This window comes from Monodelphis domestica, chromosome 2 (genome assembly GCF_027887165.1).
Source record: "Monodelphis domestica isolate mMonDom1 chromosome 2, mMonDom1.pri, whole genome shotgun sequence".
In the NCBI taxonomy this organism is placed as follows: domain Eukaryota; kingdom Metazoa; phylum Chordata; class Mammalia; order Didelphimorphia; family Didelphidae; genus Monodelphis; species Monodelphis domestica.
Window position 1 is genome coordinate 362353559 of NC_077228.1, and position 15232 is coordinate 362368790.

A 15232-nucleotide genomic window follows, 5' to 3' on the forward strand; every position below is an offset into this window, starting at 1 on the left:
ATGGTCAGTTATGTGGATGATTTTTCTAATATTGAACCATTCTTGCATTCCTGGTATAAATCCCACCTGATCACAGTGAATAACCCTTGTGATCACATGCTGGAGTGTTTTTGCTGATATTCTATTTAAGATGTTGCATCTATATTCATTAGGGAGATTGGTCTATAATTTTCTTTCTCTGTTTTTGACCTTCCTTGCTTTGGAATCAGTACCATATTTGTGTTGTGAATTTCAAAACTACTCAACCCTATTCAGACCATTCTTTAGAAGATGGGATTTAGCTATTTCCTGATCAATAACAATAGAGATACTTGGAATAACAGAATCAGGTCTTGGAAACTACAATCTCCACCCTACTCAGGGCAACAAGATTAGGAAGGGCTGCAGCAAAACTCAAGATTTAATTATTTGAGAATATGACCTTCAACAGACATGTACAAAGGAAACAGACCTCTGGGCAGTCCTGGGTCAAGCTAGAGCCACCATTGGCACATGTGAGAGAGAGGAAGTGAGGTAGAGGACAGCTCAGGAGTTCTTGCGACTTCCTGTGAGGAGGGAGAGAGGTTGTTGGAGCCTGGTGCTTGGAGTTGGAGGAGCCCACAGACTGTTTTTTCCATTTTGGTCACGTGAGTGATAGGGACTGATCTCTTTCTTTGCCTTGGCTATCCAGGGCCATGGGCCCGCTTTGGCTCAGCCTAAGCAGAGTGGGTATTTAAGCCCTAATTCCTTCTCTCCCCTTTCCCTTTCTCTTTCTCTCCCTCTAATACTTTCTTCCTCCTGTTTATAATTAAAACACCATAAAAATTGGCAGCTGACTTGAGTGCTTCATTTAGGAATTACATAGCTGAATTCCTTGGTGACCTTAAATAAATCTATATCAGTCTTTTAAGGTGATTTCCTTATCACAGAGTCATAAAAGGAATTTGGTTGAACGTCTTTGCTTATTATGTCAAATAGTTCTAATTACAAAAATTAATAAAGATCTAAATCAATTGTAAAAAAAAAAAACAAGCCACTCCCCAATTGATATGTGGACAAGGGACAGGAACAGGCAATTTTCAGATAAAGAAATCAAAACTATCAATAAACATATTAAAAAGTGTTCTAAATCTCTCATGATTAGAGAAATGCAAATCAAAACAACACTGAGGTAGTATTAGGATTAATTAAGCCATAGGGCTAATATTAGGACCATTTGGAGTAATTGGGATTTTAGCAGCTAAGCTCAGGGTAAAGAATAGTGGGTAAGGTTTCTGATAAGGCCAGACAGAATCTTGGGAAGGGTGCCTGTTGGAATTCTGGGTAGCCTGAGTCAGTTGGGGTTTTTCCAATTGCCAAACAACTCCTGGAGTCTTTTCCCCTAGGAGGAAGTTTGTGTTTCTGGAAAACTGAAAAAAAAAAAAAACCAGTGGCAGGTGAAAGAGGAGAACATGTTAGAGTTTCTGGGATGAGTCTGTGAAGGAAAATCAACAGGAAAGAGAGAGAGACTGTTTTCCCTTTGTGTGACTGCTGAGAGGACCAAGGCATTTTGTGGCCTACTTAGGTGGAAAATCCTAGTTAGGCCCTGCAGGCTGGCAGTGGGCAGAGAGTAAATAATTGAACTTATTTAATACTGAAAGAGATCCAAGGAGAAAGTAAACTTACTTATATAACTGAAAGGATTAGAAATCAGCATAGCTTATTTAGTATAGACGCCAGGTTTTTAGTGATATTTGTAAGGAATGTTTTAAGGAAGCTCGATTTTCTTGAGCAGGAAGCAAGTCTCGGCAAACTAGTAGCATGGGAAAAAGCTTAGACCCCTTTAAGACTAAGGAATCAATTCTAATCCTCAAACTTCATTATCTTTCCTTACCTTTCCTCAAACCTTTTAAACCTTATTAAATAGAAGTTTTGTTTTTACTTCAGTCTCCATAGAGAGTTACTATCAGACATTTTTACTAGGCCAAACCTGTTATTGAGGCCATAGCTCAACTGCAGTTGGTAGCCAACTGATTTAACAACAACAAGAACCAAACTAAAAAGAAGATACAGTATCTCTTATTACCTACCAGTTTATTCCTAATAGTACCACCTCACACTTAGCCGACTGGCTAACATGACAGCAAAGGAAAGTAACAAATGAACCAGGAAACATTGTACACGGAGACTGACACACTGTGGTACAATCCAACGTAATGGATTTCTCTACTAGCAGCAATGAAATGATCCAAGACATTTCTGAGGAACTTAGGAGAAAGAATGGTATCCACATCCAGAGAAAGAACTGGGGGAGTAGAAACATGGAAGAAAAACTGCTTGATCACAGGGTTTAATGGGGATATGATTGGGGATATAGACCCTAAATGATTCCTCTAGTGAAAATATTAATAGTATAGAAATAGGTTTTGAACAATGACACATGTAAAACCCAATGGAACTGTTCATTGGTTATGGGAGGGGAAAGTGTGGAGGGGAGGGAAATAACATGAATCGTGTAACCATGGAAAAATGTTCTAAATTAATTATTTGAACAATTAAAAAATAAAAAAAGTTATGTCAGGGAAAAGAAGATGCCTGAAGAAGGGATAGGACTATTGCCTAGACCAGAAGGGATGGTCATATCTGAAAAAGTGAGAATATGGAAAAACTAAATCATTTTTATTTTGTTTTTTTTTCTTTGACATGTATAGAGAGAACAAAATGGAGATTAGATATTTGATATCCTAATTCACAAAGAAGAGAACACTTACAGATCCTTTAAAAAAAAAAAACCTAAACTACATTTTTAGCTTCTGTCTTAGAATAGAAACTAAATATTGATTCTTTTTTTTTTAATTCAATCAACCCCTTTATTTTAATTTTTCTTAATTTTGTTTAGTCAATTTAGAACATTATTCCTTGGTTATAAGAATCATATTCTTTCCCTCTCTCTCCTACCCCCACCCCTTCCCATAGCTGACTCACAATTACACTAGGTGTTACATGTGTCCTTGACCAGAACCTATTTCCATGTTGTTGATGTTTACACTAGGATGATCATTTAGTCAACATCCTTAATCATATTCCTCCCTCAACCCATGTAATCAAGCAGTTGTTTTCTTTGGTGTTTCTGCTATCACAGTTTTTCCTCTAGATGTGGATATTCTTTCTTAGATCCCTCCAAGATGTTCAGGATGACTGCACTGCCACTAATGGAGAAGTCTGTTATATTCGATTTTACCACACTGTATCAATCTGTGTGTATAATGTTCTCCTGATTCTGCTCCTCTCAATCTGCATCAACTCTTGGAGGTTGTTCCAGTTCCCGCACGGAAATCCTCCACTTTATTATTCCTTTGAGCACAATAGTATTCCATCACCAACATATACCACAATTTGTTCAGCCATTCCCCAATTGAAAGGCACCCCCTCATTTTCCATTTTTTTGCCACCACAAAGAGTGCAACTATGAATACTCTTGTACAGGTCTTTTTCCTTATTATCTCTTTGAGTTATAAACCCAGCAGGGCTATGGCTGGATCAAAGGGCAGACAGTCTTTTAGCATCCTTTGGGCATAGCTCCAAATTGCCCTCCAGAATAGTTGGATCAATTCACAACTCCACCAGCAGTGTATTAATGCCCCAACCTTGCCACATCCCCTTCAGCATTCATTACTTTCTTTTGCTGTCATGTTAGCCAATCTGCTAGGTGTGAGGTGATACCTCAGAGTTGTTTTGATTTGCATCTCTCTGATTATAAGAGATTTAGAACACTTTTTCATGTGCTTATTATTAGTTTTGATTTCTTTATCTGAAAATTGCCTATTCATGTCCCTTGCCCATTTATCAACTGGAGAATGGCTTGATTTTTTTTGCACAATTAGTTTAGCTCTTTATAAATTTGAGTAATTAGACCTTTGTCAGAGGTTTTTGTTATGAAGATTGTTTCCCAATTTGTTGCTTCCCTTCTAATTTTGGTTGCATTTATTTTGTTTGCTCAAAACCTTTTTAATATGATATAATCAAAATTATTTATTTTGAATTTTGTGATTTTTTTCTAACTCTTGCATGGTCTTAAAATCTTTCCTTTCCCAAAGAACTGATATGAATATTCTTCTTTGTTCACCTAATTTACTTATAGTTCCCTCCTTTATATTCAAGTCATTTACCCATTCTGAGTTTATCTTGGTGTAGAGTGTGAGATGTTGATCCAAACCTGGTCTCTCCCATACTGTCTTCCAATTTTCCCATAAGATTTTTTATCAAATACTGGATTTTGGTCCCAGAAGCTGGGATCTTAGCTTGATCTTCTCATTGCCTATTTTAATACCTTCAATTTCTTTTTCTTCTCTAATTACAACTGCTAGTACAATGTTAAATAATAGAAGTAATAATGGGCATCTTTGTTTCACTCCTGATCTTATTGGGAAGGCTTCTAGTTTGTCCCCATTGTAGATGAGGTTTGCTGATGGTTTTAGATAGATACTGTTTATTATTTTTAGGAAAGGCCCTTCTCTATTCCTATGCTTTCTAGTGTTTTCAATAGGAATGAATGTTGTATTTTGTCAAAGGCTTTTTCTGCATCTACTGAAATAATCATGTCATTTTTGTTGGTTTGCTTGTTAATATGGCCAATTATGTGGATGGTTTTCCTAATATTGAACCTTCTTCCTGGCATTCCTGATATAAATTCTACCTGGTCATAATGAATAATCCTCATGATCACTTGCTGGAGTCTTTTTGCTAGTATTCTATTTAAGATTTTTGCATCTATATTTCTTAAGGAGATTGGTCTATAGTGTTGTTTCTCTGTTTTTTACCTGTCTGGCTTTAGAATCAGTACCATATTTGTGTCATAAAAGAAATTTGGTAGAACTCCTTCTTTGCTTATTCTGTCAAATAGTTTGTATAATATTGGGATTAGTTGTTCTTTGAATGTTTGATAGAATTCATTTGTGAATCCATCTGGTCCTGGGGACTTTTTCTTAGGCAGTTCTTTGATGACTTGTTCAATTTCTTTTTCTGATACAGAGTTGTTGAGGTAGGCTATTTCTTCCTCTGTTAGTCTAGGCAATTTATATTTTTGTAAATATTCATCCATATCACCTAGATTGCCATATTTATTGTCATATAATTGGGCATAATAATTTTTAATGATTGCCTTAATTTCCTCTTCTTTAGAGGTGAGGTCTCCCCTTTCATCTTGGATACTGTCAATTTGGTTTTCTACTTTCCTTTTTTAAATTAGATTGACTGGTACTTTGTCTATTTTATTTGTTTTTTTTTTTTCAAAGTACCACTTTCTAGTCTTATTTATTAAATCAATAGTTCTTTGGCTTTGGCTTTTAATTTTATTAATCTCTCCTTTGATTTTTAGGATCTCCAATTTAGTTTTCATCTGAGGATTTTTAATTTGTTCACTTTTTAGATTACTAATTTGCATGTCTAATTCCTAAGTATTGATTCTAATGAAGAAGAGGGGTAAGGGCTAGTTAACTAGGGTTAAGTGACTTGTCTAGAGGTCATCCAGAATTTGTCTAAGGTTACATTTGAACCCAAGTTCTCCTGCCTCCAGGGCTGGTGTTCTATTTATTGTGCTACCTAGTTTTTCCCTTACTTAGCTATTCTAAATGAATTCAAAGTCACCAATCTTTTCTTGTATCTTCTCTGGAGGTTAAATGTCCACAATATTCAAAAAGGAAAGATAGTATGCAAACCAAAGGTCAATGAGTTGGAATTTCATTCTTGTCCATATTGTTGTACATATTATTAAAGAGATGGCTAATAAACCTCTGGAAAAAGAAAAAGTTATTTAAAAAAAGTGAGCACTGACTCAGTAAGAATAGGTCATATCAGGCAAACTTTTTTTCCTTTCTTTGACAGAGAAACTATACTGGCAGTTTAGGAAAGATTAGTTTCTCCCCCACTGCCTCCCTCCCATGCCTACCTGCACAAATATAAATACAGTTTACCTATATTTCAACAAAGTATTTGATAAAGTGCCTGAGAGTATTTATATGGAAAAGATTGGAGAAATGGTAGATGGTAGTATAAAAAATAGATTAAAAATTATGGCAATAGCCAATTTCAGTAATTAATGGTTCTAAGTTAACTTATAAAGAGGTCTCCAGGAAAGTGCTCCTGTGATCTATGCCATCAAACATTTTTTATCAATGATTCTATTAAAGGAACAGATGATATGGTTTGTAAATTTTCACATGAAAACTAGCTAGGAAGTACAGCTAACTATGGTATAAACTATAGTATAACTATAGCTAATATGGAATAAGTGTGAGAATCCAAAGAAAATTTTAATGGTCTGAATTGAATGGGATGAAATTAATAGGGAAAAATATCAGACTGTCCTTTGTTCAAAAAGTCAACTTTCACAAGCAGGTGATGGGAGAGGTATGATTAGACAACAGTTTATCTAAAAGGATTTGGAGGTTTTATAGGACTACGAGCTTAAAATGAGTAAGCCCCCCCTAAATTCCAATATTTCTATCTACAGCTATCTATCCCTTCCATGGTGCTCTCTGGAATGCTTGTTCCATAGGTAATACATTTACTTTCTTCTTAAAGGGCCACCTCTTCAATGAGGCAGGTAAAGGAAAGGATGGAGGCAAAAAACTCCTTAGTTTTGTTAAATGAAAGCAGAGAGGATGAGGGAGTTCTTGAAGAATGTCCTCAAATTTTTCAGTAAAAAGAGTGTAAAATCAAATTTTCAGTTGTTATGCACATGAATTAGTAGTGGATCTGATCATCATGGTTTCATGATTTTCTATAGCTTTTTTAAGTAGCATGTGACTAAAAGTGAAGGAAGCAGAAGATAGGAGTAATACAGTGCTGAGCATTGATGAAAGGGCAAAATCTTTGCCAGGATAAAGGGATAAGGAACTAGACAGAAGAATAAAGTATAGAATTAAAGTAGTTCCCTGAGAAGTCATGATAGCGAAGGAAGTAAAGTGTAACCAGTGCAGGGATGATAAGACTGCCTGAGGAAAAAAAAAGTGAGGCATGATACATATTTTATCTATTTTTCCAGGACCAATAAAGAATAGCAATACTTAGACTAATAGGATGATCACTTAGAGAAGAATCTTTGGATCATGGCTTCTCAGGAAAGGAAGAAAAATATAAGATGACCCTTATCCTTGTGTAGTTGTTGCTATAATAGTGGCAGAGCATTAAGGGGATGGAGAAGAAAAGTACAAAAAATTACTCAAGGAAATGTAGTTTTTAGACTATTTATAAATGTGGTCTATTTATTTAGTGGCCCACAAGAAGAATAGAATCATATTAATTTTAATATTCAATATAAAAGAAAGCAGAATATAAAAGAAAATTGTAAAAAGGATTCTCTTATATTCCCTACTGACTATTTCAAACGTTTTCTGTCATCATGGCTCCCACCCTACTTGCCCTCCATTTCTTCCCCAGCCTCTTAGCAGATGGATGTCACCTCATACTTTATTAATAAGAGGTCATTCTTCTCTCATATATCTCTTAAGATCAACTGACATCAAGGGCCCTAACCTCTTTTTTATTCTACTCTGATGAAGAAGTTGCCTTTCTCTCCATCAAGCCAATATCTTGATCCTGGCTCTTCAGTCTCCTCCATCAGATTACCCCTTCAATTAATCTCTATATACTGATTCCTTTTCCGATGATTTTGGACATGCCTAAGTTTCTTCCATCTTCTAAGCTTTGTTTTCTTAACTCTTAACTCTTCTCGCTCAATTTCTAGTTTTTGAAAACTGGTTTCTGACCCTATCATTCAACTAAATGTTTTTCTTCAAAATTAATAAAAATCTCTTAATTACCATTATCTGTTGTTTTTTTCTCAATCTTCATCCTCCTGAATTTATTATAGCATCTGACATTGCTGACCAGCCTTTTCTGAATGCTCTCACCTCTAGTTTTTCAAAAAATTACTCACCTGCTTCTCTTGTCTAACTATTCCTTTTCAGTTTCCTTTGCTTGATCAATTTTCTTATCATGACCCCTAAAAGTTGGTAACCCTCAGTATTCTTTCCTGGGCACTCCCCTCTTGTTTCTTTATACTTAGCGATTTCATTATCTCCAATGGATTTTAATATCATTTCTATAGGGACAGCTACTGAAGCTCTTTATATCCCTCATATCTCTCTGAAGTTCACCTTATGGTCTACCTAATCATGCTTCCTATGCTCTGCTTACCATCTTCATCTTTTCTCCAATGCAATCATTGCCTCTTCTCATACTAATTACCAAACTTTTACCTTGTTGTAAAGTTGCTTTTCAGTCATGTCCAACTCTTTGGGACTCCATTTGGGGTTTTCTTGGCAAAGATATTAAGAGTGGTTTGTCATTTCCTTCTCTGTTTATTTTGAAAGATGATGAACTGAAACAGAGTTAACTGACTTGTCTAGGGTCACAGAGCTACTGAGTGTCTGAGATTTGATATGAGAAGATGGGTCTTCCTAACTCCAGGCCTGGTGCTCTGTCCATTTCACCACTTAGGTGCCCTAAACTTTTGCCTTTTCTAGAACTAGGGCTCTACGATAAACTGCAGCATATTGCACTTGGGTACTACCCAATGTCTTTCCCTACGTCTTACAGCAGAGAAGAGAAAACACAAGAAATAAAGCATAAAATATTTTTCCTTTGTTTTTTTTTGATAGGGTATATATTTTGGAATAATTTTCTTATCATTTTTTAATATTTGTTAGTACTATTTTTCTTCAAAAAAATAAAAAAGAGAATATTGATCATTTAAAATGGTACTGAATATACCTGGATTATTACAGTAATCCTGAAGGTGTTCTTTCTCCAACTCTATCATTTGCTATATTTCTTGTACCATTAAAAATATTTTGAGGGGTCAGCTGGGTAGCTCAGTGGATTGAGAGCCAGGCCTAGAGACGGGAGGTCCTAGGTTCAAATCTGGCCTCAGACACTTTCCAGCTGTGTGACCCTGGGCAAGTCACTGACCCCCATTGCCTAGCCCTTACCACTCTTCTGCCTTGGAGCCAATCCAAGACAGAAGGTAAGGGTTTAAAATATATATATATATTTTGTATCTTGAGTTAAACCAATGACTTACCTTTTACCAAGTTTTTCTTCTATTCTAACTTTCCAATCATCCATTCTTTCACGTACTAGAGCTTTCAGTGGCGCAATATAGACAGCCTGAACAAAACACAAAGACTCATGCAAATCAAATTAAATAAACTTAATATTTCCATAAATAATTTAGAATGTATCTTTCATGTTAAGGCATATAAATAAGGCATATAAATAAATAAGGCATATAAATCTCAACTACAATGAGAGTCAATAAAGTATTCAAATTGTATCAAATGAGAATGATTCTAAGATAATTACTAATATACAAGAATATTTCTATCTTAAAATATTTTATTAAAGTGTGTCATTTGAGATATTTTCTTTTGGATATTTTTAATAAAAAATACTTTAAAGTTAGTTACTACTACTATTACTGCTATTGCTACCGCTGCTGTAACTATTATTACTGCTACTACTACAAACCACTTTTCTGGTCAACGTACATATTAAACACCTAATATATATTTTTATTTTGAATCTTTGTGCATTTTGCTACAAAAACTAAGCAACAAAAGTAAAATGAGTTTTTCCAAAACTTACCTACTGCTGAACACTGAGGATACAAAATAACATACAAAATAGTTCCTACTCTCAAGTAATTCATAGTCTAAAAGACAACATGCAAACAAGTATATACAAACAAGATACATACAGAATAAAGTGGGAGTAATTTCAAAGGGAAGGCATTAATATTAAGGAGTCGCAGAAAAGTCTTCTTGAAGCTGAGTCTATCTTGAACTGAGACAAGACCTGAAGCAAATCAGGGAAGCTAGAAAACAGATAAATGGGGAAAGCATTCCAAGAATTTTTGTAATGTTCAAATTTAAAGTCAGATAGTCTTAGCTTAAGTTCTGAAATATTTTAAATTTTTGAAGAAAGTTAAGAACAAGAACAACACTTTCTTTTTAATCTAATATTCATGAAGCATAATGCAAATATAAGGAGATGCACAGGATGCTAAACTCTGTATGGTAAACTTTGCATGGTAAAAAAAATAGAGAAGAATGTTAAAGGTTGCTGTCTATGATGGAGTTTCTTCTAGCAGAAAGTGACTGGAACAGAATACTCTGACTTTCTCGTGCAGTGTTGATAAAAGTAGGGAATGTGTAGTGTATACTTGGAAGAACTATTTGGAGATTCACTATAGTTTTTCCTGCTACTACATATTAAGAAGATGAAATGTCTTGTGCTTTTTGTTGATATAAGTCCTTTTAAGTTCTGCTGGCCCATGTTTAGTCAAACAGCCTGAAATTTTTTCTCTTTTACAAGTAAGATGAATTCAAACCAAAAAGATTAAAAGCTATTTAGAGTTCTATACATTTAAATTAGGATAGCTACGTATATGTTTTTGTCACCTGAAAAAAAAGTTATACACCAAAGACTTACTGTAGCAAGGAAATGGCAATGGGTTTTCAAAGACTATGCCAATAGCAAATAATGTACATTATATTCACAGCTGGAAAACTTTCAATTATTGTCCCAAAGAGAGAATATCCTTTCTGTAGAAAGGCCAAAATATGAACATACTCTTTACCAGTGGGTTTGAAGTTTGGTGATAAATCTCTTGGATATGGAAAATCATGAAGCAAAGAAAATGAATCCTAGAGTTCTCTGTGATCCTGTTTAATTTTTACAATGACGGTGATATAGTAGTAGAAAAGAGTTGTTAAAAGATATTAACTTATAGTACTTAGAACATCTATAAATATCACTTTAAATATGCTTTTGATCCAATAAGCCAATAATATTACTCCAATAACATATTATTATTTTGTTATGACATATGTCTAAGCTATGTATGTGATTGTCTCCCTGTATGGAATGTAATTTCATTGAGAATGACACCTGATTTCATTTATTGATAGACTGATTGGGTCTCTGTATCACAGAACTTAGAAAAGTAGTTGGCACCTAGTAGGCATTTCATAAATGCTTGGTGAAAGATTAAAACTCCTGGAAGAAGTTAATTAAATTAATATAACCATCTTCATTATGGATGAAATCAAAAGAAATTTGAATGGTAATAACACTTGCAAATGAAAAATAGGATGATTTGTAGACCTAACAAGAGAAACAACATGTTGGTGGTTGGTTTTATAGTATGTTGTAAGGCAAAAATTATCAGTACCTCAAATGGAATTACAATTCCTCTCTTGGCTAGGAACTCCTGATCTTGCCAGGCAAAGAAGTATGAAAACTAAAAGCAATAATAGTTTAGAAAATAAACTTATTTGCAAAATATTATGAAGGAAGATGTTAGAAGCAGAATTTCTTCATAAAATAGTAAAGATCTCTTAAGGGGGAAACTATTTTATTTAAAGCTTAGTGTGAAACCAAAGAAGTCAGATCGCCCCATAGATGAAATGGAAATTAAGGAAGAAAAAAAAACAAGAGTGGATCTTGCCAACATTTCCATAGTAATCCATTTATCTTACTAATAACAGAAAATCTGCCACATTTACCCTCCACTATCTCAGTAGAATATGGATTATATGAAAATGAAAGGGCGCTTAAGAAAATGAAGTTGGGTAAAGAAGTTTTAATTATACAAAGTACATATAGAAGCAATATATGCTATAGAACTAAGGGATTCATTTTCCAAAATATGTAAAAGAGCAGAAGACATCAAATGACCAGAAGAAATTGTGGCTGGTATTCTTACATCTTTAAAAAAATGTTGATTAAGCTTCAGGAAATGAAGCCCTATTGTAATGGCAGAGATAATTTGAATGACCATCTGATTATTAGTATCACATGATGCAAAAAATAGGGAAATAAATGCTCTCTAAAGTACAAGTATAGGAAGAAAAAGAATGAAATGGGTTTGCTAATAGAGAGTAAGACAGGAAAATTTGCAAAGAGGGACTTGCTGCATGCCACAGAACTATAAGGACCCTATTCTAGAGTGTGGGGAAGATATAAGAAAGGATATAGTGAGATAGTTGGGGCTTTTTGGTTCCTATACCTGGGAGAACTTGGGGAGGTAACATCCTGTGGCATGTGCCTGTCTTGAGTCAAGTGGGAATTTGCCTACCTTTTCCCTGTGGAGTCGAAGGTACATATCCTGTTATTAAGATCCTACCAACTCTGTCTCCTAATTTTACCAACTAACTGTCTTCCTGAGTCCTGAGCCCGTGTTCTCAGTAAACTGAAGGTGGAAAGGCTTGAAGCCATCTTGGGCCCAAGCCGAAGTGGGCTGAACTCACCAAGAGTTCAAAGCTACTACTCTGACTATAAACTTATCCAAATATTATTTGGGAGGATTAGTTAGGTCAGGTAGCTATATAGTTGGTTTCCTAGACAGAGTGTAATAAATAGGCAGCTTGAAGATAGGAAGATAGTCTTTTGTAAGACTTGTAGGAAAGGTGGGAGGAGTATTCAGAACTCATAGAATAGGGATTCCTTTGTTCATAATCCTCCTGTCCTCCTACATTTTGAATAATAATAATAAACCATATCTTTGATGTTCTAATCCATGGTCTAAGAGTCATAAAGCTTTCTGGACCTGGAAGGGCCTGCTGGTCTTATTCCCATCTATGTGTATCAAGTAACTCTCAAAACCCTGAAATACCAAGTCTACGAAATTACCATCAATATTACTCACATATTTCACTAAGCAGTGTTATCACCTGTGCAAAATTTGAAAAGAAAAGTTAAGTCCCAGGAGATAATGAAATCTACTAATGAATCCTTTTATTCCTAATATTTAGTGCTGAATGAATGAAGCAAGCCCTAGAAACACTCCAAGGCCTCCTCAGGGAGATTCACTACTACTCAAAAGAGACTGGTCTGACAATACCCATGGGAAAAATCAAATGGATGAAAAATGCTCACTGTATAAACTTTTGTATACACTTGGATGGGGAGCCCGTTGATAACACAAGTTGTGAAGAAGCCCTACAGATAAGAAATGAAATTGGTGCAAAATTATTCAAGAGGAAGGTAGTGTTCTGGAATCTGGATTGTACTTAAGAGATACATAGTACTTTCAAAGATCCTAACCTACTCTCTGACATAAGAAATTATCTTTTTAACATAAACAAGAATAATTTCTAAATGCAGGACTGGAAAAGGAGGTGAATTACCCAAGCAGTCAGAATGAGGGTTAATGAAGGACTACAGATGAACAAATATAAAATGTTAAAATGCCTAGAGAAAGGAGGCCTCAAATGGACTGAATTGGAAGAAAAGGAACTGGAGTAAGTAGACATTATCTCTGAAAAAGACTTTTGCTAATGATATTATTTTAATTTCCCCAAAATTTTTCTTAATTAATTCCCTTGCATATTGGAAGATCAGTAAACTGATTCACTGATCTTTTCAAATTAAGTTTTTGAAATTTAATTCTCTATTCTTAAAGAAAAAAAACCTCCTGAGTACTTTTGAACAAACCTTTGATGAGGGATACTTGTTAAAGACTCTGAAGATGGCTAATTCAGCAGCTACAGTCTTTCCTGAGCCAGTGGGTGCTCCAAGTAGTACATTACAATCTGTGTGATACAATGTGTGAAATATCTGTGTCTGTACAGGATTGAAGTGGGTGAAGTTATATAAAGATTCATATTTCCGGCATCCCAAAGCTGTGACAGGTAATGGTTGCAGATCCAGTAACTCTGAAATAAGGTAAACAGTCATCAAAGTAGGGAAAAGTAATTACAAAAATAGAAATTATCTGATTAAAAATCAGCTATAAACCAGTAGAGAGAAGAAAAGGGCTGAAAATCTAGGAGTATTATTCTATGTTGGGAAAATGACTGGCACATTATGGAAATAAAACCTAAGTAAAAACTCGAAATAGGTCTCCAAATTCTGCCATTTTTCTCATGGTCAATATTTTGAGTTTTTTACTCAATTTTACTTTTTCTTACAATAAAATATAGTATAGCAAACATTTTCTGCATACCTATAAACATCTTCCCTTCCTAAAATGGGTTACTATTTCTAAAAATTTCTAAAAATTCATACTCTAGAAAATTCAATATTCTGGTGATAAGCCACCATATTTATAGTTAATTCTTGGTCAGGCAGTGCACCACCAGTACCATACTCAAAGACTTTTCAGCTTGGCAAAAAAAGCATTAGAATATTCTGTATTCATTTTTTTTTAACCAGAAGCCAAAGGAGAATTTATTAATTTCATATGTGACATAAAAGACTTGATGAACTAATATATCTATTTCCCATAATACCAGAAAACATAATTTCTAGTATTAACAGTAGACATAAAAACATTTTCATTATTTATAAATTCTCCTATATAATGGAGTATATTGTTTCAAAATATTGCTTCTTTCATCACGATGTTCAAATATACATAAATACATACATACATAAAAGAGAGTATAAAGAAATGAAAAATTAATACATGTAAAATATAAACAGATATGTTTACCCTAGAGTCTTTAATGTAAATATTTTGGAAACTAAGGTATTATTCCATTATCCACAATGCCATTGCTTGGTGTTTGATCTGACGATTTCCTACTTATACTCATTTTGTAGATGTACTAAAAACTGGGAGAAGTTGAAAGAATCTATTTATGGAAATCTGAAATTTGCTTTAGGGACAGCCCTTAATTCCACACAATTGAGAAAATTACAATTAGGCAAAATCTAGGGACTAGGAAGTGATTTTCAAATAAAACAATTATATAGGCAGAGATATTAAAAAAAAAAAAGAGGCAAGTAATGTCATCCATTTCCAGTTTGGTACAATGTTGGGAAAAGCTGAGCACTGAAACAAAACAGAGAATCCATGGAATGACACAGAAATTGGATCTTCATTTTGGGGCTTTATAACCTAGAGAACATTCAAAAACTGATAATGTATTCCCCAAATAAAATTAAAATGATACAACAACAGCTATAATATTATTGTCCTCATTACAATGGATTCTAGGGAATTCAATTCTAGGGAATTGAAAGCTCATTTTAAAATTAGATGTCTTATGTTGTGTCATGGTAAAAGTTTCTTTAAAGATTATTATTTATTTTTTATTATATTATTATTTAATATTAAATTTTTAATATTAAAATTTAATAATTTTTAAGGAAGTCTAAAATAGGAAAGTATGTTGGTGCAAGTTTATTTTAACCACAGTTGGGAAAGCTAAGAATGGGAGTCCTGTGCAGCAATAGAACTAAATCTGATTGAGTCTACACTAAG

General features: G+C 34.3%; 1 protein-coding gene across 1 annotated transcript in view; it reads right to left on the reverse strand.

Annotated features, from left to right (window-relative positions):
- The window catches only part of ASCC3 (activating signal cointegrator 1 complex subunit 3), a 411239-nt gene that overhangs the window by 143003 nt on the left and 253004 nt on the right, over positions 1 to 15232 (reverse strand). The window contains exons 25-26 of the mRNA XM_056818622.1: positions 13459 to 13679; positions 9044 to 9129 (exon numbers count right to left, since the gene is read on the reverse strand). Coding sequence (XP_056674600.1) covers positions 9044 to 9129; positions 13459 to 13679 — 307 coding nt within the window. The remainder of the gene's footprint in view (positions 1 to 9043; positions 9130 to 13458; positions 13680 to 15232) is intronic.